At 37.6% G+C, this 25,453-nt stretch overlaps 4 protein-coding genes across 9 annotated transcripts; 2 read left to right on the top strand and 2 right to left on the bottom strand.

The window, feature by feature from the left end:
• Positions 1 to 987: 987 nt before the first annotated feature.
• On the bottom strand, positions 988 to 4,155 carry LOC108604771 (zinc finger protein 888). 3 transcript variants are annotated; one of them, XM_017994364.2, is made up of 6 exons: positions 4,006 to 4,155; positions 3,412 to 3,950; positions 3,151 to 3,357; positions 2,256 to 3,087; positions 1,639 to 2,196; positions 988 to 1,579 (listed from the first exon to the last, which is right to left on the bottom strand). In XM_017994364.2, the coding sequence occupies exons 1-6, from the start codon at positions 4,123 to 4,125 to the stop codon at positions 1,055 to 1,057; spliced, it is 2,781 nt and encodes a 926-aa protein (XP_017849853.1). In that variant the 5' UTR covers positions 4,126 to 4,155; the 3' UTR covers positions 988 to 1,054. The 3 variants fall into 3 exon arrangements, with proteins under 3 accessions (XP_017849853.1, XP_017849854.1, XP_017849852.1); XM_017994365.2 differs by having other exon boundaries at positions 3,151 to 3,352; positions 3,431 to 3,950; XM_017994363.2 differs by having other exon boundaries at positions 3,151 to 3,950.
• A 1,145-nt stretch (positions 4,156 to 5,300) lies between these two features.
• On the top strand, positions 5,301 to 9,413 carry LOC108604495 (zinc finger protein Xfin). Its single transcript, XM_033294805.1, has 5 exons — positions 5,301 to 5,498; positions 5,570 to 5,901; positions 5,957 to 6,028; positions 6,090 to 7,047; positions 7,105 to 9,413. Exons 1-5 carry the CDS (start codon positions 5,364 to 5,366, stop codon positions 9,307 to 9,309), a joined length of 3,702 nt encoding a protein of 1,233 aa, XP_033150696.1. The 5' UTR covers positions 5,301 to 5,363; the 3' UTR covers positions 9,310 to 9,413.
• A 4,083-nt stretch (positions 9,414 to 13,496) lies between these two features.
• On the top strand, positions 13,497 to 17,787 carry LOC108604427. Of its 4 annotated transcripts, none has more exons than XM_017993896.2 (7): positions 13,497 to 13,587; positions 13,653 to 13,785; positions 13,837 to 14,294; positions 14,345 to 14,416; positions 14,479 to 14,827; positions 14,895 to 17,445; positions 17,546 to 17,787. In XM_017993896.2, exons 2-7 carry the CDS (start codon positions 13,656 to 13,658, stop codon positions 17,757 to 17,759), a joined length of 3,774 nt encoding a protein of 1,257 aa, XP_017849385.1. In that variant the 5' UTR covers positions 13,497 to 13,587; positions 13,653 to 13,655; the 3' UTR covers positions 17,760 to 17,787. The 4 variants fall into 4 exon arrangements, with proteins under 4 accessions (XP_017849385.1, XP_017849387.1, XP_017849386.1 ...); XM_017993897.2 differs by having other exon boundaries at positions 13,562 to 13,785; positions 14,895 to 15,760; positions 15,833 to 17,445; XM_017993898.2 differs by having other exon boundaries at positions 13,561 to 13,785; positions 14,895 to 17,487; positions 17,546 to 17,634.
• A 14-nt stretch (positions 17,788 to 17,801) lies between these two features.
• On the bottom strand, positions 17,802 to 21,989 carry LOC108601769 (myogenesis-regulating glycosidase). Its single transcript, XM_017989694.2, has 2 exons — positions 20,216 to 21,989; positions 17,802 to 18,090 (listed from the first exon to the last, which is right to left on the bottom strand). The coding sequence occupies exons 1-2, from the start codon at positions 21,969 to 21,971 to the stop codon at positions 17,891 to 17,893; spliced, it is 1,956 nt and encodes a 651-aa protein (XP_017845183.2). The 5' UTR covers positions 21,972 to 21,989; the 3' UTR covers positions 17,802 to 17,890.
• Between the last annotated feature and the right edge of the window lie 3,464 nt (positions 21,990 to 25,453).

Here is a 25,453-nt window from a genome sequence, read left to right as displayed (position 1 = left end):
ATATCGGAATCCTCACTACGGTCTGGGCTCGGCTCAGAAATCTCACGAGGTCTACATACGTTCTTTTTCGTTTTATAATCATTTTTTGTAATACTATGTGTATCCAGACCTATATGGTAACATTTTACTCTCTGCTAAAATAAAAATGCAACTACTCCAATGCGGCGAACCTAGGTCATCCGTCTCTCTGGAGATATTGGTTGCTGGCAATAGATAGTGGAAAACAGGGAGATGGTCAGGCCGTGCGCAGCACGCATATTTAGTGACCGATATATGATTATATGTACTTAGATTCTACAAGGGTGCGTACGAGTCATATGAGTAGGCTGACAGAGTCAAAGCGTGTCCGTTCTGAATGTTGAGCCAACTGTTTCTCAGCAACTATTAAGTCTAGAGCAACTAAATTTTGTATATAGCTGCTATATCTATGCTAGAGGTCAAATACATAATAAAGTTTAAGTGTGCTTTATTTTTAATTTTTTTTTATTTCCTCCCCCTCCCCCGCAAATCGAAAAAAAAACGATATATAAGGCAGTACAAAACTTTTTTAACATCTGAAATAAATCACAAAATTGCATAGTCATGTCATGTAGACCGATTGTGAATATTTTAGAACGATCGGATAAATAAATTAGGAATTATTCACATTTCAATTTCAATATAGACAGCGGGTGTGCACGTTGGCTGACGCGCCATACAAACGTCGCGCCGACGCAGCGGCGGCGTCGCTGCTGACGTTACAGCGAAAACGAGCTGTGACGCGTTAACTGTTTTGTGTGTCATTATTTACGATCACACATGCGTGTGTTTGCTGCGATACCCAGTCAAAGTCTGTTATTTAAATGTTGGTGGCGCCCAACTTTAACCTGTCCACTTGTTTTTGTTTTGAAAATATAAATCTATATAACATATAATAAAATACAATAAACAGGTAACAAAATGTTTGCCATTTTTATTTTTTTTTTTTGTATTTAAGGACGTGCAAATGTCCCATATATGTATGTATATTCATATTCAATCATATAACTTTTAATAAACGGAAATCACAATGGGCTTAACGCTTAACGCTATGCATGTAAACATGTCGTTTTAACTTGTCGGGTCTGGTGAAGTCCTTCGCACAGAATGTGCACTGATATGGTCTCTCGCCTGTGTGTTTGCGACGATGAACTTTTAACTCGTAATAAACGGTAAATGACATATCACAAAGGTCACATTTAAATGGTTTCTCGCCATTATGCCGTTGCATATGTATTTTAAGCTTATTGGGTGTGATTGACTCCAGACCGCAAAGTGAACATAAATACTTCTTTCCAGGATTCTTTTTAGCGACATGCATGTCACGTACGTGCTTGTCAAGGCTGGGCTGCACAACAAACGAGCGCCAGCAATGCGGACATTGGTATCTAAATCGCCTGCGCTTAGTCGGCATACACGTCAAGTTGGATGACTTGTCATGCTGTTTGCTCATATGCAGCTCCAGATTCTCTTGCCACATAAATTTGTAGCCACAGCGAGAGCATTTGAATTTCTTCTCCACATTTGCACATTGTGTTCGCAAATGATACTCTAACATGTTCTAAAAAAAAGTTTTGCAATATATTGACAGACTTTAATCAATTTGCAGAAAATACACACCTTATCGACAGACCTGAAAATGCAATGGGGACATGAATAAGGGAGCTTGTGGAAGCTATGCAATGAATACTGATGCTCGTTCATGTCACGGCGATGTTGAAATGTCAATTGGCAGAGATCACATCTGTAGGAGTTGCAAGTGAAACCGGTGGTGGTTTCATCATCACTATCATCAGTTTCATCCAGTTGTAGCTCGAATCCTTCCTCGGTGCCTATCATATAGTTTTGGGCGAGCAGACTATGGCCCTGCATAGACATATGACGCCGCAGATCCGCAATGCTGATAAACTGCATGTCACAAAGTTTGCAAATGATGGTCTTCGGTCCTGCTGACTTGGCCGCATCTGCAAGCAGTGTTTCTGCCAGGGGTATATCCTCGCCACTGAAGCCATGCCGCTCTACATGTTTATGCAAAAGAGCAGGTCGATAAAATGTACGTGTGCACCAACGGCAAGGCAGCAGCTTGTTGGTGCTGTCATGATGCATTAGCTTGTGCTTTGTTACTGCGCTCTTATCTTGAAAGCTTCGCGAGCACTGATTACACGGATAATTATCTTGCTGCAATGCAATGCGTATTACAATTATGATGATAAGCACATAGAAAAACCAAACAGTACCTTGTTCTTGTGGTCGATAAGGTGAGCGCGTAGATTGGGACGCCAAAAAAAGCGCTGTGGACACTTGTCGCACATGAAACGCTTGAGCGTGTTTTGGCATAGCTTGTGGATATGGTGGTCCAGTAGCTGGACGCTGAGAAAACGTGAGTCACAACGCTGACAAACATGCGGAGCTGACAGCCAAGTGTGTTGCTGTCGATGATGTTCATGTAGCTGATATTTTCGGGGCCAAACTGCGATTGATGAATTGCACAGTTCACAAGCATAACTACGTCGCTCGACAACGTCTCCTTCACCATCACTATCCGTGTCAGAGCTATCCAGATTCATTTCGTAGTTCGCCTCGTTTGTAATAGAATAGTAACGGACGTATATTCCTGCCTTGAGATCATTTAGTATACGTTTCTTAAGCCCTGCAGCTGTTGTTTCTACAGCGGTTTTGAAGAAGCCCTCCGAAATGCGTTCAATGGGCTCGCCATGAGTGTCGAATGTAAAGTTCTTCGGATGGGCTTTTAGATGATCGCGCAGTTCACCCATTTTAATAAAGCGACGCAGACAGATCATGCATTGAATCTCCTTGGATCCATTGGGCTTGCATCGATTTAAGTCAAAGGTCTTTATACGTCGACTTATGCGCGGTGTCCTTGTTAATAGATCTGTGTATCTAGAAGAGGTGGCTTCGTCCTTGATTTCCTCTATATCTTTGCATTTAATGTGTTCATCATGTTTGTGCTTTATAAGACTTACAATGTATTTATACGAATTGTCGCATTGGTCACATTCGTAGTAGTTGCCTGCACCGCAACTGTCAGGATCATCTTCATCCGATATGCTAATCAATTCATATAATTTACAAATAATCTACTATCTAATGAAGCCTGAAAAAAACACTTACGTTACTTCCTTTATTATACTATGTACTAGAGAATCTGTGGTTATAGGTCTAAAGTGAGCTCGCTCAGCAGACTTTCTTGAGGCATGACTGACTGGGAGATTGTAAACTCCGTGAACCTTATGCTTGTGTTTGATCAAAAGTATTATATACTTGTAGGACTTATCGCATTCATCACACTTGTAATAATTCTCTTCTGCATAATCTGTACTAAAAATAAATTCATAATTATTAAGATTCACAAATATATAAATTGTGTAATACTCGGAACTATCTCGGCTACTCAAAAGGTTCACGCGAAGTTTCCTTTGTGTTTCTTCGGCTGAGGTACTTTGTATATTGGTCTGCTCTGGTCCATGAATAATTTGTTTATGCCTGAAGAGATTCCTTACGTGTTTAAACGACTTTTTGCATTTCTTACATTGATGGTGATTTCCCAAAACTGACTGGGAAGTTTTGCGTTGTTTTAATGGTAAATTATCATCTTCATCACTAGTGATATAGACAATAGATTTTCTAACCAGGGGATCCACACTGAAGCTTGGCACAGCTTCAGAAATCACGGGTTCTGATGGTTCTTCTGTCTTTATAGTTATGCCTTCGATATCTAATAGTTGTATGGGCGTTTCCCGCAAGCATTCCAAGGTGGCTGTTTCCATATGTTTTGTGTGTGCTTGGACCCCATTAAGCAAAAGTTCATGTGTTTGACGTGCCTGCTGCACGAAATCATATAACTCCTCCAATTTCTGAACACAGCTGTTGCATATCCAAGGCGGCAACTTATCCGCTTGTTCAGCAGCAATCTAAAAGCAAGAATTAATTTTAAACTATTGTCTATTCTTATTCTTTTGTGCTCACTTCAATTCTGGCAAGCTCAAACAGTATTTGACTGAATGTCTTTTTTGCGAATTTATCCACTGGTGTCTCAATCCAATAACGTCCATCATGTCCACCACATATTCTACATGTTCTGGTCATTGTTAGACTGTTAAATTTTTTGTTTAATGTTTAGTGATTTCACTTGACATATACACATGTTTGTGTACATAAATAACTGGCTGTTAACTTTACCGTGGTCTAGGGTTGTCAAAATCTCCTATATATATTGAATATATGAGATTCTCTTTTGATAACGTTAAAATGACTATGAAAACTAAATTTTACTTAAAGACCATATTATTTACTGCGTCTGCTAATAAAATATAAATGCGTTCAGGCTTAAACCACACATTTAAAAAGTTGCCACTTAATTAAATATAGTTGTCCACAATTATATTAATTTAACTCGACATTTCTTGAAGCTGTCTGGAAGTCAACTGAATTTACTTACTTGTCAGGTTTATATGAAATTAGCAAAGCGCAAATTAGCAAAGAGTCCGAATAAAATAAAATAATATGAAAACTGGGTGGCATCTCTATGAATCGAGATGATTTTGAAATACATTTTATTTAATGTTAAAATTATAAATTAAAACATTTATAACATTGAAATGTATTTATACAGACATATTAAAAATGTAATGACCTGTCAAAAACACTAATATATTTTATGTAGGCTTTCTATGGCTGGACACGGAATTTCTGCATTTAAGCTAAATGTAATTATAACAATTTTTTCCAGCTGCTAACTGATCGAAAGAACTATCTATCTTTTCCATACACTTTGATATATTTATATAAAACCCACCCTCTCCAATGATTATTAAAAAAAACTATATACTATTATTTAATAGAAAATTTTAAAATAAATCTCAAAAATACTTTGTCATGCTTTCGACTGAATTAAAACATGCAATTTATTTTTGCGGGCACAAAATTTACAATTTTTGCATTAAAACTGTAAACGATATTTCACGAAAAGTCAATTTTATTTATGAATATATAAATTATTACAGAATCATCTATGAAAACATAACAAGAATAATTAAGGATATTCGTCTTGATTGAAGTTTAGCAACTGTTTATTGCGAATATTTTTTTTTTGCCATTACTCACAGTAAATACACAGTAAATAAAATTAAATCTTTTAAATCCTATATACTCGTTAACGGATTTGTAGTAGAGATTTCAAAATCTCTGAAGATTTATGTATTATATCGATATAATTCGATTTGCATCAGCTGTTTCAACACACTGTTTCACCCATAGTTTATTATCAGCAGTTCTACAAAGATTATTTTTCCATGTTTTGTAGTGGACATTAAATATTTGCAAGCATGTTACCGGCCAACTTATGTCTCGCATGTGGGAAACAAGATGACAACGTGCATCCGTTATCCAGAAGAGCAACAAAATATACAAGCAAATGTTTTAAGGATATGCTGCTTGAATTAACCCAAATACAAACAGATGTACACACATAAGCATACATAAATACATTATAATTTTAATATATTTCAGTTATTAATTTTCGCATTTTTAGCCACTTTTGGAGCAACTTGACGACAAGCTGCCCCAGGGTATATGCAGCGACTGTCTTTGCAAATTGGATGATTCATACAAATTTGTAAGTCGGGCGCGACAAGTGTATGATGAGCTACTTACCAAGCTACGTAATGGATTGCAAAAAGATTGTCTTGACGAAACTCTGATTGATATGGAAATTCATCACATTAAAAGAGAAACGGACGTTAATCCAAGTCACGCCTGTGGTGAGAATGCAACACATATCAATGATAGTAATGGTGAAGCGATTGCTGCATACAAGTGGCATGCAGAGATTGATATGGAGAGCACTTATGAAGATGTTAACAGGTAGTCGAGTTATTTCGTAAATAAGCTTTATGGTGCATACATTTTGTGGTTTCAGGGAAGACTTCGACGGTAATCCAGCTAATGAAAAACAAAGCCTTCGGAAGCAACTTAAAGAAAATGAAAAAACGTAATCAATAAAACGTTCTACAATAATTGCCCTTAGTGAATTTGTCTTTTAAATTTTATAGCGCAGGTAATGTCACCAGGCAGGGACGTCAACGTTCAAAGCAGCAGACCAAAATGGAGTTCGGAACACTGGAGGGACGTCATGCCTGCGAGGTGTGTGGAAAAACCTTCTCGTGGCTCCGTGGAATGCAGCGTCACGCACGAATTCATCTCGAGGCGCCCTCTCACGTATGCGATACCTGCGGCAAGAGTTTTCTGCGTAAAGACATGTACACGTTGCATTTGCGTTCACACACAGATTCGAGATGTCAGGCACCTGATCTTGGCAATGAATGGCTCTTTGCCCAACGTCTGTACAGCTCTACTCCCCTCACATGTATTAAGTGCAAATTGTGCGGCTTGAAGTGTGACCGAATTAAACAGCTTCGAGTGCACTTGGCAGAGCATATTAGCCCAGAGACCCTGTGCAATCTTAGGTTAGACAGCGATCTTGTGAAAGAGCAATTTGGCCTACAACACACACAAGTAAATATGACCGATATCAAAAGGCAGGTGTGTTCTGATATTGCTAAAGGTGACCAACTGGACAGGTATTGTGAGGTGGTTAATGCGCATGGCTATGAGATAAGTCTCAGCGATTCTGATGAAGAAGTAGAGGACCTGACAGCTCCATACCAATGTCTTAGCTGTAACACTTTCTATACGCGCAAGTTTATGATAATTCGTCATACTCTGGAGCAGCACCCCGAAAGTTGCCAACGATGTGACATTTGTCAAATTGGTTTTGTTTGCGATAAGCTACTGGATCAGCACAGGCGCACACAGTGCCACAGTCCCCTAAAGCGTTACAATTGTCGTGATTGTCCTGGCAAGTTTATTTGGAAGCAGAATTGCGATAGGCATGCTTGTATCCAGAATAAGTTGCAGTCAGACACAGTTGACGTTAAACCGCGCCATACTAGGCTGGGTAGAAAACGAAGCCCAACTTCCAGTAAGCTGCAGTGCCCTGAGTGCGACAAGGTGCGCTTTTTAACAACTAAAATATGTTTAAGGATTTTAATAACCTTTTAATTTAAGGTCTTCATTTGGCCAAAGGATTTAACGCGTCACAAACGCATGCATCAGCCACAGACTTGTGCACAATATGAATGCACTCACTGTGAACGAAAATTCTATCGCAAGGATGGTCTCAAATCCCATTTGCGCGTGCACGGCGAGCATCTTGACACAGCTTTAGTATTAAGCACTTCGACCAGCGAGCAGCAAACGGCAACGCCAATAATGCTTCAGCAACTGAGCCAAGCCAATGGCTGCAAGTTGATTCAGTGCATGATTTGTTTCTCACGACACGCAAGAATCTCGGATCTACGGCATCATTTGTCCATCCATCAGTCTGGAGTTAAATTTGAGAACATCGAGAACATTGCTGACATCTCTCGTGCTCTATATCCAGAAATTAGCGTGCCTTTTGAAAAGTATCAGCTTATTCAACGAATCCAAAGTGATGTGACAAATGGCGTGGAGCTGGATAGATTTATATCCATTACGAATGAGATCGGCATTGAATTAAGCTTGGAAAGTAGTGAAACTGACTCTGACTTGGAAAGTGAAGTTGCAGCTGTTATTAAAGATCGGATATACAGTTGTGATCTTTGTCAGTTCAAGGTAGGGCGAAAACATCAACTTTACGCCCATCAGCTGAAACAACATGAGTGGTCACATGCCCCACGCAAGTGCGTCCTATGTCAGGCAAGATTTGTCAATAACCAGCTCCTGCAACACCATTATCGCTCGTTCTGTCGGAATGCGCAAAAGCCATTCTTCTGCCATAAGTGTCCGTTACGATTTCGTTGGCGTGATAATCTAAAGTTGCATATCGCATTAACACATCAGGAAGTAGCTGATAGTGGTGAACAGTCGCAGGATAAGCTTCCAATGAGTGCGACTGTTGACAGTTATGAGTGCGTTGAGTGCAAGCGCACCTTTAAAATCCAAAAGGATCTGACGCGGCACATGCTGATACATGCCCATGAATCAAGCAAGTATCGTTGCCGCTGGTGTGCACGCCGTTTTTATCACAAGCTAAATCTCTTGCAGCACCTTAAACGACATGGCATCAATGCTGCCCAACTGCCTTACGCCGAGGCATTGTTGAATGCCACATGTCAGCCACACGGACGTAAGTGTATCGAGTGCAAGGTTTGCGAGCAGAGTTTTGGCAGCATTGCTGCACTTCGACAGCATCTATTGACATCTGCGCCAGGCACACACCACGCAATCGACTCCATGCTTAACTACTCGATCACCAATCAGCTTGGCTATGAGCTGCAGCTCGAAGATTCTGAAACGGATGATGAGACTAATTCGCTCGGCACTTTGCGCCAGTACACCTGCAGCATTTGCCATCTGCGTTGCTCACGCAAGTATGAGTTGCATCAGCATCAACAAGCCATGCACCGATTGGAACGCATCAGTGATGGTTGCAATCTGTGTATCTACAAGAGCGTCTCCTTGGAGCTTATAAAATACCACCAACGTCTGTTGTGTGAAAATTTGGAAAAACAGTTCAAGTGCTTAAAGTGCGAATACAAGTTTATGTGGGAGTCGAATCTTTTGCGGCACTTGCAGCTACAGCATCCTAGCACTGACGACAATTCAAAGGATGCGCCAGCAAAATCCACCCAAAACGAATCAAAAGCCGAGTGTCAAATCTTTCAGTGCGGCCAGTGTACCCGTAAATACAACCGTAAGGATCGCTTGGCGGCGCACGTGAAGAAATGCCATGCACCTGGTGCATTATTTAACTCAACTAAAGCTGCAGCATCATCTCAGAACACTAAGCATCAGAAAAGCTTTCTCTGCGCTTTCTGCGGGAAAGCAGTAAGTTCGTCCTCTAATCTTATTATACACATACGTCGTCACACCGGCGAAAAACCGTTCAAGTGCGACTTTTGTGATATGGCATTTCCGCGTTCCTCCGACCTCCAGGTTCATAGACGCACCCACACTGGTGAGCGGCCTCACATTTGCACTGTATGTCAAAAGGGATTCGCACGCTCTTACAAACTTCAGCAGCATATGCGTATCCACAGCGGTGAGCGTCCATATAAGTGCACCTATTGCGACAAAAGCTTCACACAATCCAATGATTTGACGCTACACATCAGACGCCATACGGGTGAACGCCCATATGAGTGCGATACCTGCGGTGATCGTTTCATTCAAGGAACTGCACTTAAAAATCATCGTATGCAGCATGGTCACAATCAGGTCGATAAATAGTAAGAAAGTAAAAAACTAATATTAAAACTGAGATATATACATATATATTAAAAAAAGATAATATTGATATTGACCAATGCACTTTGAGGGGAAAAACGGTTATTCTTGCATAAACTCTAAATTAAGATGTTTACTTAAGATTTTTATTTAAAATTAAATAAAATTTTTAGGTTAAAAGTTCATTTTTATATTAGTAATTGTCGACAATTTTCATTTAAGGATTAAAAAGGGAAAGTCAGTTACAGACTGTCTTTTGTATATAGACGCTCTCGTTAACAAGGCGCTCTCTGCAAAAAGACACCTCTCAATTATATCTCTCGATTTTGCGAAAGCTTTCGAAAAAGTAGGCCTACACACCAAATGTTGAAATGGGGATGCGGCCCAAAAATACTGAGATACACCACAAACTTCATGACAGATAGAAAAATTAGAGTAAAAACAAACGGCAAATATTCAAATATATATCCGCTACACAACGGAATCCCTCAAGGATCGCCACTTTCAGTAATCTTATTTTAAACAGCCTTGCAGGCAAAATAGAAACACACAAAAAATTAAAGTTTATAGCCTACGCAGACGATTTTAATATTATCATCGACCTCCAAAAGAACAAAAACATACAAATAAACCTAGATAGACAATTTATTGACATAGATACATGGTGCAAGACCTCAGGTGCATCACTATCTATCCCCAAATGCAAACACCTACACATATGCCGGAAATTCAACTGCCGCTGCAAAGTTTCAACAAACACAACAGTGATAAACGAAGTTGAAGAACTGAAGATACTAGGATAACAGTCAGCTCCAAATACAAATGGTCACAACACATCAAAAAACTTCTACCATCCCTTAACAAATCAATAAATATCATAAGATGTCTATCAAATACAAAATACAATTGCCCACCATTTACACTAGTACAAATAGTCAAGAGTATAATCGTATCAAAAATAGACTTTGGCCTCCCAATATTTGGGAACGCACCCAAATCCACCATAAAACCAATAAGAACAGCTCTTAATACAGCTATTCGAACAGCACTTGGAGCATTTTACTCAACACCAACATACAATCTCTACTTCGAGGCCAACATATCGCCCATAGAAATTAGAACTAAACAACTACAAGCAAATATGTTCAAAATAATAACACAATCACAAGACACCCCTTTAAAAACAATATTAAATAACCTAGTAAAAAACAAACACATCAGACCATACAGAAACTCAGCAATCATTAAATGCCTTAACATTAGCTCTAACTTGGATATAACACTTAAGCCAGTCAAAACAACAACTAAACCAACCACTCCATGGAAATTTAAAACAGACTCAATTAACACACAACTTAAAAACCATACCAAATCGCAAACCAACAAAACCATATACAACCGACTATTCAACGAAATCAAACACACACTGATAGACCACAAATTTATATACACTGACGGATCACTAAACCAAAAAGTACCAGGCTACGCAATAACTACTGACCGCGACGTCATTAAACTAGCCATACTACCATATTACTCCTCGATATACACTGCCGAAATCATTGCAATACTTGAAGCAACAGAAATGGCAACCACACACACACACAAAACATGTATCTGCACCGACTCCCTGTCAGCTATTAATTCAATACAAAATATAAACAACAACTCAATATACGCCACCAAAATCCGCGAGCTACTCACTAAATTCTATCCAAAGATCAAAATTCTTTGGATACCAAGCCACACTGGTATAAAAGGAAACGAGCAAGCAGACGAAGCAGCTAAAAGAGCAACATCACCCCTCATAACAACATCAAACCTTAACCAAACCGATATAAAAAACACATTAAACAATCACTAGCCAACATAAACCAAAATACATTTTCCAACACATCAATTTGGTACTAATCCATCAATCATAACAAACAATTTATTGACCAATACCTAAACACACCGAATCTAAATAACTTAACTAGGAAAGAAATAACAAACTTTCTTAGACTGCGACTCGGACATACTAAACTCACCCACCAACACAGATTCCTACAAAACAGTGAAACAACCTATTATAATAATTAACGACTTTCTTAAGAAAGCCAAACTAGAAAGAGTACTATGAAAAATTAAACAGAAACAAATGAAACATATATGTATAAGCAAACAAATCAGAATGTAAATATGTTAAAATGTAAATATATAAAGTAGAATAAGTCACGCAAAAAATAAATAATTATAAGCAAAACACCCTCACATCCTAGCACCGAAAAGCCCCAGCAGCTAGGCCGCCTTCCCCTGAAGCTTAAGTTTAAACTTTAAGCCTACAATTATATAAATAAATAGATTTTCATTTAATTATACATGCCAAAAAATAATGAAAATCGTATTTTTATTCATTCAAATTCCATTATAAAGAAGTTTATCATTTAGAAAAAATGAGAGTTAAACATAATAGGATGACTTTTTTCTTTCTTGCATTATTTTAGTTTGCAATGTCGTCTGGTACCTCCTCCTCTAAATCAATTTCATATGTGAACTTCCATCATAGTCATCATATCATATATGTATATCATTTTTGGTATTGTTTAATAAGTTATGCTTAAAAACCTTTGGCTTAATTTTCGGTACATGCATTCCAGAATGCCTACATTTTAATTTTATCCTTAGCTATTAAAAAAACGATCGCCTTCTGAAATAATTTGACTTTCAATAAGATGGAGAAGCACAACCACAACGGCAAGAACAATGTGCTCATGGAATGATAGACTCTCCAAATTCCTAATACAATTTCAAAGAAAGGAGTGTAGGCTTTTGGTAGGTATACCAACGGGACCCGCCTACCAGCGTCTCATGCGAAGAAACTGGGCCTAACAGAAGACGGCTGCAGGAAATGCATTGAACTAGGGGTCAAAGAAACCCAAGAACACGTACACTTCAACAAGTGCGAAATACCCGTACTAAAAGCAGCGGCGTGAGGTTTGCTAAAAGCTGCACCATACTAAATGAATTAGACAACCTCTGAAAGTTCTGTGACAGATTCTGGCAACACTATGGCCACCATACGGTGAGCTACGGCCTAACCTAATTTCCATTTGATTTTCATCTTTTTTCGCACATCAAATATATAACAGTTTACAAATTTTTCCCGCTAATTTAACCACACTGCAAAATCTCTCAAAGCACTACAGGGTTGCCACCAACAATTTTTAAAAGGCTAGTTTTTCAAATGAAAGTATCTATATTCGATTAAAATTAATTTAAAAATAAATGGGTTTATTCACCAAAGTCGGGCATTTTAATTAATTTAATGACCAATTAGGTCGATCACAATAGCTCAATAGAGATGGCAGACTATCGCCACTATTTATGGTTTTCCACCATCGATTTCCCATCTATAACATGTAGATTTCCATTTCATGAAATATATTCATACACGTAAAAATTCAAAAAAAGGATGGAATTTCTGTGAGGCAAGGTATTTAGATTTTAAGAAATAATTTCTTTATTTTTGTTAAATATATTAATTAAGTTAATTGAATTCATATTGAACGATCACAAAGGATATGAAATCTTTATGTTACATATTGTACAAATATCGAGGTTTTTGCTTGCATCGATAAACTGATGGCCTACCACCCTTAAAACATTGGAATCACGTTTCGAAACATCACTGTTGACAGATTTTAAAAGGCAACATAGGGAAGATCAAGAAAAAATAGGCTAAAATAAGCAAGACCCTAAATGTGCGTGAAAACTCCTGTGAAGACCAAAACATTCAATTATGAAGTCAATTTGCCATATAAGTGACCAAAATTTAAATAACCTAAATTTCAAGCTATAAGCTATTTGCAAATTCTATAATTTAGTTCATTTTCAAAAATGCTAGATCTAGCTTGTAATAAGCTAATATGGCAACACTGCGATACATAACTTCAAAAAGATTTTTAAAGAGATCGCGGTTAGTATAACTTTTTTGATTACATTATTTTCCCAGCCGATATATATAAATATTAATTTGTTCATATTCAAATTATAAATTAAGATTAATGTTGGTCGTTTTAATTGAATATTCATGAAGCGTCGAAATATTTTTCTGATCGAAACATTTATCAGAAGCCGCCTAAGCTGGTTGCCATGACTAACATTCAAAACCAAAACAGTTGGCCAAGAACTTACATTCGTCAAAACAGTAAACAAATAGAAATATTAAGAACTTAATTATTTAAAATTACTGATCAGAACTCAGATAAATATATGTACTTAGTATAAATTCTAATCGAGGTGAGCGTGAGGCAAAAGTTTTGTTTTTGTTTTGGTTTGAAATTAACGTTCATAACGTTTGTTAGAAAATGGGTAAGCCAAAAGCACAGGGCTCTTTGCCTGTCACACAGCGCAGCAGCATTAGCGCCAGCAGCAGTACCAACGGGAGCTATGGGGAATCTGACCATGTTTACTGCGTTGTGTTGCACGTTGTAGAAGGTAAGTGTGGCATTATTACGAGAAAGACAAAAAATAACCAACTATTGGCAGCAATCAACTTTCATAATCGCGAGACTCGAGATGGGGAACGGGAACAGATTGTGATGAACGCGGCACTTAACTCGGTAGATTTTGAAGTTGAGGGCACACCAAGCGTTACAGCCGAAACTATTGTGTTCAACAGCAACTGTATTTGGGAATGCGACATGGCGGGTATTAAGCGCATTAAGACGGATCATCGCCCGGTCAAGGTAACCTTCTACGCATGCAGCATTGGTGCTGAGCGACAGACCATTGGCTCACTCTTACTGCCAGTGCGGGGTTTGCCCGTGCTAGGCTCTGGTGGTAACAACAATCCCTTGCAGCTGAAAATGTTTTGGCACAAGTTAATCTGTATCAGCAACGAGTTTCGCTCGCATAAGCCAGAGGTGCTTCTGATGCTAGCCATTATTAAAAAGTCGCTTCTAGGTACCAAAGACTTTAAGCACTTAATGGCTTTCAGTTGTTCTGTAAGTTGTAAAACTTCACATTATAATAGTTACTCAATGTGAAATTGCAGGAGAAATCAACACGTACACCACCGCTTCAACCTCCCGGCCATTCGATCACTGCCAACATGTTGCAGTCGCAGGCGAGTTAACCGAAAGTGAAAAGTAAAAGTAGTAGTATCAAATAATTCTCTATTCATTGCAGGCCAATGTATATGTGCAATCATTGGTGCAGTTGGGCTTGCTACAAGTGGGTAATGATCCTCTGGTTGATTGTGATATCATTGAGGTGGTGTTGCAGTTAAAGCAACTGAAAAATGTTAACAAGTTTGTTAAGTCTCTGAACCTCGCGAAGGACACGGAAACTGTGATGCTGATGTTTGACTTCGTTGGAAATATCACACACATTGAGCTGAAGCTAATTAATACAGATTCATATACACTCAATGATGTTCTGGGATTGCGCTTCAAGTCCTCGTTACGCAGTATGCGCCTGTATTTCCAGCGTATATTCTATCTACCAATAAATATGTACATCAATGGCATCTCTGTTGGTAAGAAATTAACTTCAGTTCTTTTCTTCAACATTGAAAATTTATTATGCTTTTGTAAATAATTAAGCCAACTATCGTATGGACTTTGGCAAGATTTTACCGTCGGATAGTTACTTTGTTGACTCTCGCAAGTACGAAACTAATGGCTGCTTTGCTTTTGAACGCTTTGGACGCAATGCAAGCGCTCGCGAACTTAAGCCCATCATGGATTATACTTTCACAGTCGAAATAAAGGAAGTTTATTGGCATCAGGATAAAGCGACGACGCAACAGGAGCGGCAACATAAACAGAATCAACTTGACGAGGATTCAGTAGCTGGAAAAGGCATTGAAAGTGAATTGTCCGAGCTCCAATGCTATAATAATTGTGAATGTCAAAATGTTAAGACAAAAGATGGGAGCTTGAATGTTAGTTGTGGGCTGTTTGAATCAATTGCTGAGGATACAACATCGGAAGCATCTCTGAGTGATGTGAAGGTGCATGTGACTAAAGCAGTCGGTCATAGCAAGAAATTTACTGAGCTTTTTTCAAAACGTTCAAATCATGATAGCGAAGATGAAGAAAGCAACATATACAATGTGAATTCCGAGTCAAATATATCAGCTAATTTTGGAAACAACAATTCTGAGCAACATATAAACGATAATAATAGCATACAAGAAAATGGCAAAGACGTGCCTATTAAGGAGGCTAGGGAGATTAAGATGGCATCTACATCAGCTAATATTGGAAAAAATTGCGGTGATCTGCAACAAGATTCAGCTTCGAGATCTCCAAGCAATTCAATCAAGATGCATTTTTTTACAAATATGAATACGAGAAAGGTTGAACAACAGTTGAATAATATCAGAAAATCTAAAAAAATATCAAAGAATATAGAGTCTCTGCAGGCTGAGCATGAAAGTGAAAATTTCAAATTTGAGAAAAAAAATGTACGTTTACTTAAGTCTAAAATAATTAAAGAAGGAATACAGAAAGATTTATCTATAATTAACAAATCCCAGGTGAAGTCTAAAACTGGTGGAATTTATGAAATAAAGCTGGAGTTGAACGATAAGCCAAAAAAAATACGAAAAAAAAATTTTTTCCAACAACAACAAAAAGTTGATGAGATACTAAAGGTAAAGCCCACTGACAAAGCGTATCATGATAAATACTTAGATGGGGACAAAAACACAAGTGCGCTCGAAGACGATATCAAATACTTTTGTTTAGAGCGGAAGTGCGAGTTAAAAGATGGGGAGAGAGAAAAGTCTAGCACACAAATTATGGATAATAATACGTCAGATATAGATAGTGCCACTGACACAGACAGTGTGGAGATGTTTGTTCAAGAGAGTGTTCGCAAGCAGGTGTCGACGCCAATGATATCTGAAGAGTATGAGAGAAGCATTAACAGAAAAACAAAAAATCCGGATAATTTTCTGGGTGCCCGTTGGGTAGAGGTGAATAAACATCAGACAAAAGCTTTAGAAAACACTGAACTGTTTATAAAACAAACGTGTGAAATGAATACAAAAGATATTTGCCACGCAAAACGTATGTTATACAATAGAGATCAGGCTTCAAGAGTAGGCAACGTAAAAGTATATCCACTAGATCAAGCATGTGCTAATAGAGCATTTAATAATGATGACGTTGAAGAATCAAATATGCAACACAGGCAAACCAAAAGAATGATTGGAAAAAGAAGACATATACAGTTGGTAAGCAAAGAGACCGAAGTGAGATCTATGAGGAATAGATCAGACGTTAAATATTCTATTCCTCTGGATACTTCTCAAGCTGATAATAATTATCAAAATTGTATCAAATCAAATTCTAATTCGAAAGCTGCTGGCTTATTGAAGATCAATACATCTCCGAGACGTAAGAATAGTAATGAAGCAGATCTCAATGTATCTGAAGATCAGAAAGTCATAATGCAAGAACCTTCTAGGGTTAGTGAATCTGATAAAGGGACTGAACTCAGTGCTCACATGCACGATATAGGCAAGTTATCTCTTGAAGAAACCATAAGTAGTCGTGTGCTCGTAGCAAAATACACCGACCAGAGCGTCAATACCGATACAAATATAATGAGCGAAAGTCTCTTGCAAATTTTGAACACTAGTAATCAGCTGCCAGATGAGATGCAACAAACAACTCTTAAATACTTGCTGAAACTAAGCGATAGCATTGCTGAGCAAAAGTTTGAGACTAGTAGAAATAATGACAGCTCGATTGATGTGGATTACAAATTGAAACTGAATACTCTGGAGCAACAATTAGTTGCGCTACAGGCGGAGATGCTTAACCACCTACAACAATTTGAAAGTCGCTCTGAGATAATGCAATTGGAGAACTTAAGGTTAGCGAAGGAGAAGTCGGAACTTAAGCAACGTATTAACCAAATGGAACAGCAAATCGCAGAGCTTTGTAAACCTACGGTGAAGACGCCAGAATTGGATCAAATTTTAAATGAAGCGCGAACACAAAGCAATCGCATTCTTGAAATGACAAAGGCTAAAGATCACTACAGGAAGCAATGGCGTCGTTGTGCCAAACGTGTACATACACTTAAGTTGACCATCTATGAAAATAATTTAAAAAACGAGTTGCAGAGCAACCAAGTACAGTAAGTTTTAGCAAAGATTAAAATTATCCTATAATCCTTGACGTAAGCTAATTTTATAAATGACATTTGTATTTTGACTAATAAGATAAACTTATTTTAGCGTGTTAAATCTGAAAAGCATTCTCACTAAGGATGCCCAAGAGTTCGAGCGTGAGTACGGACAATTCCGTAGACAAAGTGCTGATGGTGTTAGCTTCAGCGCATCTTCCGATTCGCCGGAGACCGTGTTCAAGGACTGCCTACAAAGACTCTCCTCACAAACATTGAACAATCTTATTCCCACAGATCGAGATGACAGCACCCGAATGCATTAATTCTGTTAATAAGTAACAAAATTCTCCATTTAAAAATTATTTTTAATTTTAACACTACATTTTGTGTGATTAAAATTTATGTTCACAATTAATTGGAATTCAGTGTTCTTATGTTAATTTGTATAGGTGAATCATTCCATCTTAAAGCCAACACGCACAAAGTAGGGCAATGTGTTGAGCGGCGCTGAATAGTCCATTAGCCAAATTGGTCCCTTATAGACGTCAGCTGTGTTTCCATCCGTCCAATGGCCTACCGGCAGATAAATATCTCGCTTGGTGGCGCCTTCAACGACGACCGGAGCTGCGATGATGTCATCGCCCAATAGGAATTCTGAAGGAATGTAAAAATAACAAGTGGACAAATTAACGTTGGGCGCCACCAACTTTTAGATACAATTTGACTAGGGCATCGCAGCAAAAACATGCATGCACTCATGAACACATACACACAAAACAGCGGACGCGTCACAGCTGGTCGGTGAGCGTCAGCAGCGACGGCCGCCGCTGCGGTCGGCAAGCGACGTTTGTATGGCGCGTCTGCACGTGCACTCGCTGTCTATCATATTAAAATGAAATGTAAATATTCCTAATCTATTTTCTGCGATCGTTCTGAAATTTTCACAATCGTCGAAGAGCATGACCTAACAATTTATGATTTATTTCAAAGACATTTTAAAGATTTTCGTACTGCCTTATTATTCGTTTTTTTTTTTTTTCGATTTGCGGGGGATGGGGAAGGAAATAAAAAAAAAGCGGAGTGTCCTGGATATAGGAGCACCTACATATTTGGATGCTCTAGCTCTTTATAGTTGCTGAGAAACACGCACTCATACAGACGGACGGACGGGCGGCAGACAGTCATGGCTATATCGAATAGTCGTCCGGAGTGATTCAAATAATATACTTATGGGGTCTAACAAACGCCTCCTTCCTCCCTGTTACATACATTTGGCACAACTTCATGATACCCTTTCATTTTTTACAAAATGTCAAAGTGTATAAAATCGTAAGGACCAGTTCTAATGTTGTTCTTACCACAGGACGGTAAATAATAATTATGTTATATTTTTCAATCAAAAAAATCACTCACTTCTAGTAACTTTGAGAAATCAAGAACTATACCAAAATTGTTCTCAAAGGTCGATCTATGCATTTTTACAATTATTATAAATTTTTAATTTTTATTAATAATCTCACAAAATAATGATTAATATTAAGTTATATTTCAAAACTCAACCCATAATCATTATGTGGGCTGAAGCAAAAAAAAAAAAAATAAAAAAAAAAAAAAAAAAAAAAAAAATATAATTAAAAAAAATAATATTATTTTGTGGAGTTTTTATTTTTCGCTCAAATAAAACTAAGAGTTACTCTACAACATTTCTATTGGGATTATTACCAAATTCAAGTATAATATTCTTGTCCTAGGCCCAAAACCACATTTTTTTAGAACAAAAAAAAATAATTTTTTTTAAAATTAAAAAAATTTGTATTCAAGTCACTTAATGTTGAATTTAATTGTTTAATTTCCAAAAAGCAATTTTTGCAAAAGGTTTTGGGGGGGGGGGGGGGGGGGGGGGGGGGGGGGGGGGGGGAGCGGAAGAGTCAGAAAAAATTCACAGTTTTGCGAGAGGTTGCACCACAGATCGGACAATATTAATCTGAGGGCAGAAAATGCCCTTTCAACACTAACTTGCGTCGCCGGGAACGCAGTGTACAACTCTGGCAAGTTGATATAAATTTGGGTATTCATACTTTTTATTTTCCCAATACTGCATAATATCAGTATTTATATCAATTGGCTTTGGGTTATAATTATCTATTTCAAGATAAGCCATTTTTAATTTATTTTGTTGAGCGTCATCTTCCTCTTCGTCACCTGAAGCTACCTCAATCGAATTTAGGAAGTCATTCAGTATTATGCAGTATTGGGAAAATAAAAAGTATGAATACCCAAATTTATATCAACTTGCCAGAGTTGTACACTGCGTTCCGGCGACACAAGTTATTGTTGAAAGGGCATTTTCTGCTCTCAGATTAATATTGTCCGATTTGAGGTGCAACCTCTCGCAAAACTCTTTGCAAAAATTGCTTTTTGTGAAATTAAACAAATAAATTCAAAACTAAGCGACGTTTTGATCTAATATTTTATTAATTAATTTTTTGGTCTATAAAATGTGGTCTTGGCCCTAAGGAAAAGAATTATATTGAATTTTCTATATTCTATAAAAATAAGTTGTAAGTGTACTGAGTTTTTTGGGCGGAAAATTATACGTCAAAAATAATCATTATTTTTTGAATTATATTTTTTTGCTCAGCCATAATAATTACTGGTTGAGTTTTAAAATATAACTTAATATTAATCATATCTGTGAGATTTAAATTAAAAATAATCATTAAGTTGTAATTTTTTTTAAAAAAACTTATAATGATTACAGTCCCTGGTTCTTACTTACCATCGTATATGATTTGCGCAACTGCATCATTTGGCGCTATCCACCAGAGCGGAGCATTTACAGGCTCTCCAGATTCTGTGGATCGCTTGAACAATTTCATAATGTATGGTGTATAGTCTGCATGTAGCTCAGTGAAGGTCTTGCTAATCTGAATGGTCTCATTGTCAAAATTCCAAGGTACAAATGAGAATTGCAGGCTAGGCATGAAGACATTAGCCTGCAACCAGCGCAAGAAGAGCTCTTTGGTGGGCGGCCTCTCGTTGTAACCATTGCCTCCAATCATGTCCGGCAGCACAAACGGATAACCATTTAAATTCATTTGCAGCAGCGAAGTGATAAGTGTAACAAGGCCGTTATTCCAACCCCACTCTGAATCCTTGTCAACAATTCGCACAAAAATGGGTAAATCCTGTGTACTTTGAGCAGAGCGTACCTCTACCATATCACCCAAGGTGGCTACAGTGCGCAAATAATCTGTAGTGATCTGTAATGGCAATTCGTGGGCATCGCCTTGAAGCACTGGGTCCTTGGGCACCCAACTGCTTTCACCAGCATCAAACTTGAAGCTATCAATGCCGTCCTCTGTCTGTAGTCGCTTTAGTCTTTTGGTAAACCACTCTTGGACCGTGCGCTTTGTGAAGTCCAGGTAGGCGGCATCGTTTGGCTTGCTGTTCCACCACTGAGTGTGAGCACTGCCTTCATGGTCCAGCACCAGGAAACCGGAGCTTTTGGCTGTTTCGTATATTGTAGTGCAATTGTTGTTAATAAAGGGATGAATCCAAAGTGTGACGCGAAAGCCGAGCAACTTGAGGTCGTCGGTCAGCTTTTTTGCATCTGGGAACTTATTTTTGCGGAATGTGAGTGCCCCATAGCAGTCCTCCCAGTCATCATCAATCTCCAGTTGACTATTTTTAAAGCCATTATCAAGGATTTGCTTGGCAAAGTCGCGTACAACTTCGTCGGTCACCTCCGCCTTGTACAGTGCCCAAGTGGACCAGACGGGGTACTGCACCATGCGCTCATCCGGGTAACCGGTTGGCTTTCCTAACAGCGTCTTGACCGCATACATATGCGCCGCCTTCGCGTCCTTGGCAATGCCCAGCTGGTAGCTAAAATTTGCAGTCTCCAGGCGCTGATCATACGGCAAGGAGATAAGCGCACTGATACATATCTGGTCCTCATAACCTACTGCATGTTGATCAATAAACAACGGTGTAGTTTTATCCACATACAGAAAGAATCCCTCGCTGTTCAGCCAGTAGCGCTCAGCTACACCCATATTCCCTAGCTCCTTAGGCACATATGAAAAGTTTGTGTATTTTTGGCGCTCAACGGGCCAATAGTGCTCCTTTTGCTCTGCGCCGCCATACCAGTGTATGTAACCAGTTGCGAGCGCGAAGCAATCCCTGGGTTGTGTGGCCCTCAGCACCTGATTGCGAGACACACGCAAGTGCGTTATTCCATTTGTGGCCATAATCAGGCTAAACTCTATAGTAGTGGTGCCATCGCTGAGCTTAAAGTTGCCCGTTGAGGTCGCCTCCAGATTGCTGCTTGTTATAAAATTATCCAAGGTTACCCTCTGCAGTGATTTGCTGCCTTTCATCAGCTCATACTGTAACTTACTGCCGCGATGCAGACGAATGTAAACATCGCTGTTAGGAAACTTAAAGCGTTGATCTATGCTCTGGCAGCCCTGAGCTGCCTCCCAAATAAAGCAGGCGCTTAAGTAAACTACAATTATTGCACAGAACTTCATGTCGGTCAACTGTTCCACTAATAAAGCACTGTATTTATATGCGCTGAGCTCCACTCAACAAGCTTAAATGAACCCCTTGATTGTTGTAACTAATCTTAACAAGAAATGCACTTCATTCATTGAATGCTGATAGTCCAACTGATTAGGATTCGTTCTTGGTTTAGATCACTACACTCAACTAAGAAAAATAGGGTGTACCCAATTTTTTGATGCACTTTGAATGGGGGATCACAGCAAGCACACGCACATACTCATATACACTACAATAAAATTAAAAGTGTGAAATTATTAATTCAATTGTAATAAAATTTTAAAAACCTAAATGTTGTAGAGAAGTGGTTTCAACTGGCTTTTCTTACTATGAATACCTCTTTAAGGAGTTTATTTAACGACATTATTCTGGGAAGTTCATAGTATAACTCCCTTCAACTCTTCAGAGTTTTTCTTTTAATGTTTACTAGAAATTTTTTGAATTTCTATAGTTACTTGTTTGATATAGACGGAAGTACTTTTATCAAATATCAAAAATTGCCAGGGGCTCAGGAGCATTATTTAAATTTGTTCAAAGTTATAAAATACATAAAATACATTCACGTTGATACATTCATAGAATGTGTATCTAGCATGTGTATATGTACATATGTATGTGTGATATGTACCAGAAATGCACTCTATGATTCAACAGGCTTTAAGTGCTTACTTTGCTGCCATATGATTGACATTCGTATTTATTAATATGGCTTTGAAGTGGATTGTTTACCGGTTTTTTTACATTGCCTGCTTGTTTTGATTTATCAGTTACACCAGGGATTCAAAGCAGAATTTCTAATCGCTGTAAAATCTAACATCAGCAATCGGCCAGCTTTATTTAAAACAAATGAAAATATAAGGTTTCGAATTAATTTGAAATCCATGCATCAGAACAAAAAAATATGCTGAAACATACATATGTTGTCCGTTATAAAAATTTGCTACCACTCATACGAAAATACGTCCTTAAATGAATTTCATTTTGTTTAAATTTTTTTTCAAAGATTATTTTCTATTTTTTACACTTTGGCATTTTTATAAAAAATGGAAAAGGCATTATGAAGTTGTGGAAATGTATGCAACTTGGAGAAGGTGTGACAGACCCCATAAAATTCTTCTCCATAATTCTCAATGAGCTTCCAATCTGCGACCCTTCGATCAACAGTCCCACACACAAATATGTTAGCAAATATGGGAAGCTTAAACACTTTAGAGAAAGAGAGCTGAAATGCTCAGCAAAACTCTTTCAAAAATGTTTAGGGTGCTTTATAAGAGAAAAATTCACAAAACTGTTTTTATGAATGGCAGGTTTAAGAATCTAAAATATTCACTAAAATCTATGAATTATAATTAAAGTGCTTGGGATGTTTATATTTCGAAAATGCTGCTAGGAAAACTCAATTTCTTTTCCTTAATATATGAAAAATTTCCGAACTGCAAGAGATGATAGGTCACTAATTATCGAGAAATTCAAAAATCAATTTTTAATATAAAAAAAAATGTTTAAAAGTGATACAAATTCCAATTTATTGAAAATTAAAAATATCGAAAATTTCAAAATTAATCGAAACTAAATATAAATGATTAAAGCGTAACGAAAAATGTAAAGGTTTTTAGATAATTTTAAAGTGAATAGGTCAAAATGTTCAGTAATTTCGATAATTTTGAAAAAATTATGAAATTTCGATAGCTATGTCAAAATGTTCGGAAATCGTTAAATTATTTACGAGTGTATAGCTTGGTATCGTTTCTACACAATTTCTATAAAATACATTTAAATGTACATGTATGTATGTATCCTAAATAAGTTAAATTGTGGGTAACATATACTATATTTTAACTTAAAGGGCTTTAATAACAATAACTTAAACTGATATAAGACCAAAAAAAATTTATTTTGAGAAGGCATACTTGCGGAGTAACTAGTATATGTATTTTCTAAAATTTGAACCTTAAACTTAACATTAAACTTTCCTATATATGCTATCACGTTTCATTTCAACATAATTGAAATCTGTGTGAATTCATGCAACATTTCGTACATCATCCATCAAAAATTCAGGGATGCCACAGAAATCACTTCAGAAATCGCTAAGGCATCTTGGCTCTTTCCTGAAATCAAATCGATCATGTTGTGCAAGGCATTCATCTAACGAAATCGATGTGCGATGCTGTCGGGGTCCCAGACTCCGACCATTATCTAGTTGCAGCTAAGATTCGGACATGGCTATGTGTTGCGAAGGTTGCACGTCGATGACGTTTCACAACAAACAAGGGATGTGTTCTAACGTTTTATATAAAGTGTGGTCTCAGACAAGGTAACTCGCTGTCTTGTATGTTCATTAATATTCTAATGGAGAGTATTATAAGGAAGGCTGGTGTGCATCGGAATGGCACGATTCCGACGATCAGATTTGTCCAACTCCTTGGCTACACTGATAGTATTGATATCTTTGGCCAAATCAATCGTGATGCTACTGCAGCCTTTGGAGCTATTCAAAAAAAGAGTCAGCTTAAGTAGAACCAGCAGTTAATACGGACAAGACAAAGTTTATGGTGCTCTAGTAGAGAATCGCGTTGTCTGACTGCAGACTACTATAGCTTTGAGTCCATGAAGGAATAGAGTCTATCAAGTAATTTATCTACCTCTACTATAACTAGTAGAGCTGGGAAACTATCGATAGTGGCACATTCGATATTTTCGATGTTTTGAGAGCAAAGATTCGATACTATCGAAAGTATCGTTTTTTTGTACGGCACTTTAAAAAAAATTAAAAATATATGAAATATTTTAAATATTTAATGATATAAAAGTATAACTTAACATATTAGTGATCAAACTTATGACTTCAGTGTGATGTACAAAGAATTTTTACCTAACATAACTAGAAACTTATGGAATCAACCTCTAACAAAAAGAAAAAAACAAATTCAAGTGTACAAAATAAGACAACTTATGGGAGTGTGCGATAAAAAAGATAAAGTTCAAATTATTTGTTTGACAAAGAACATTAAATTAAATATTATCAATCATGAATTTCTTTGCAAAAATAGAAGTATGTCATCATTAATAATTTTTCACAGCACCATCGATTGCGACAAAAAACTATCGATGGTGCCTCAGAAAGGTAAAAATTCGATACCTCGATAGTTTCCCAGATCTAATAACTAGTACGAATGATGTCAGCCTGGAAACACCACGCTACAATACGCTCATTCTTCCAATTCTCCATTTTTATACACTTTGACATTTTTGTAAAAAATGGAAAGAGGGTATTATGAAGTTGCTCAAATGTATATAACAGGGAGAAGGAGGCGTGACAGACCCCTTTGTACATATGTATGTAGCTCGTGGGCAACTGTTAGTTGGCTTACAACAAATGTGAAAAATCATAAAGCAGGACAGAACAGCAAAGGAGCCTTCAATTCGCTGGCTGTTAGAGACTGCCACT

The sequence above is a fragment of the Drosophila busckii genome, unplaced genomic scaffold, assembly GCF_011750605.1.
Source record: "Drosophila busckii strain San Diego stock center, stock number 13000-0081.31 unplaced genomic scaffold, ASM1175060v1 hic_scaffold_35, whole genome shotgun sequence".
NCBI lineage: Eukaryota > Metazoa > Arthropoda > Insecta > Diptera > Drosophilidae > Drosophila > Drosophila busckii.
Note: the sequence above shows the minus strand (reverse complement) of the source record. Positions and strands in the feature narration are given on the sequence as shown.

Excerpts from the sequence above, each read along its gene's own strand:
- LOC108601769 (XM_017989694.2), bottom strand. The coding sequence starts at position 21,971 with ATGAAGTTCTGTGCAATAATTGTAGTTTACTTAAGCGCCTGCTTTATT. Across the intron at positions 18,091-20,215 it reads TGCGCAAATCATATACGATG|AATTCCTATTGGGCGATGAC; the intron begins GTAAGTAAGAAC and ends ACATTCCTTCAG.
- LOC108604495 (XM_033294805.1), top strand. The coding sequence starts at position 5,364 with ATGTTACCGGCCAACTTATGTCTCGCATGTGGGAAACAAGATGACAAC. Across the intron at positions 6,029-6,089 it reads CTTAAAGAAAATGAAAAAAC|CGCAGGTAATGTCACCAGGC; the intron begins GTAATCAATAAA and ends TAAATTTTATAG. Across the intron at positions 7,048-7,104 it reads AGTGCCCTGAGTGCGACAAG|GTCTTCATTTGGCCAAAGGA; the intron begins GTGCGCTTTTTA and ends TTTTAATTTAAG.
- LOC108604771 (XM_017994363.2), bottom strand. The coding sequence starts at position 4,125 with ATGACCAGAACATGTAGAATATGTGGTGGACATGATGGACGTTATTGG. Across the intron at positions 3,951-4,005 it reads TTGAGCTTGCCAGAATTGAA|ATTGCTGCTGAACAAGCGGA; the intron begins GTGAGCACAAAA and ends TCTTGCTTTTAG. Across the intron at positions 2,197-2,255 it reads TTATCGACCACAAGAACAAG|CAAGATAATTATCCGTGTAA; the intron begins GTACTGTTTGGT and ends ATTGCATTGCAG.
- LOC108604427 (XM_017993896.2), top strand. The coding sequence starts at position 13,656 with ATGGGTAAGCCAAAAGCACAGGGCTCTTTGCCTGTCACACAGCGCAGC. Across the intron at positions 13,786-13,836 it reads TGTGTTGCACGTTGTAGAAG|CAATCAACTTTCATAATCGC; the intron begins GTAAGTGTGGCA and ends AACTATTGGCAG. Across the intron at positions 14,828-14,894 it reads CATCAATGGCATCTCTGTTG|CCAACTATCGTATGGACTTT; the intron begins GTAAGAAATTAA and ends TAAATAATTAAG.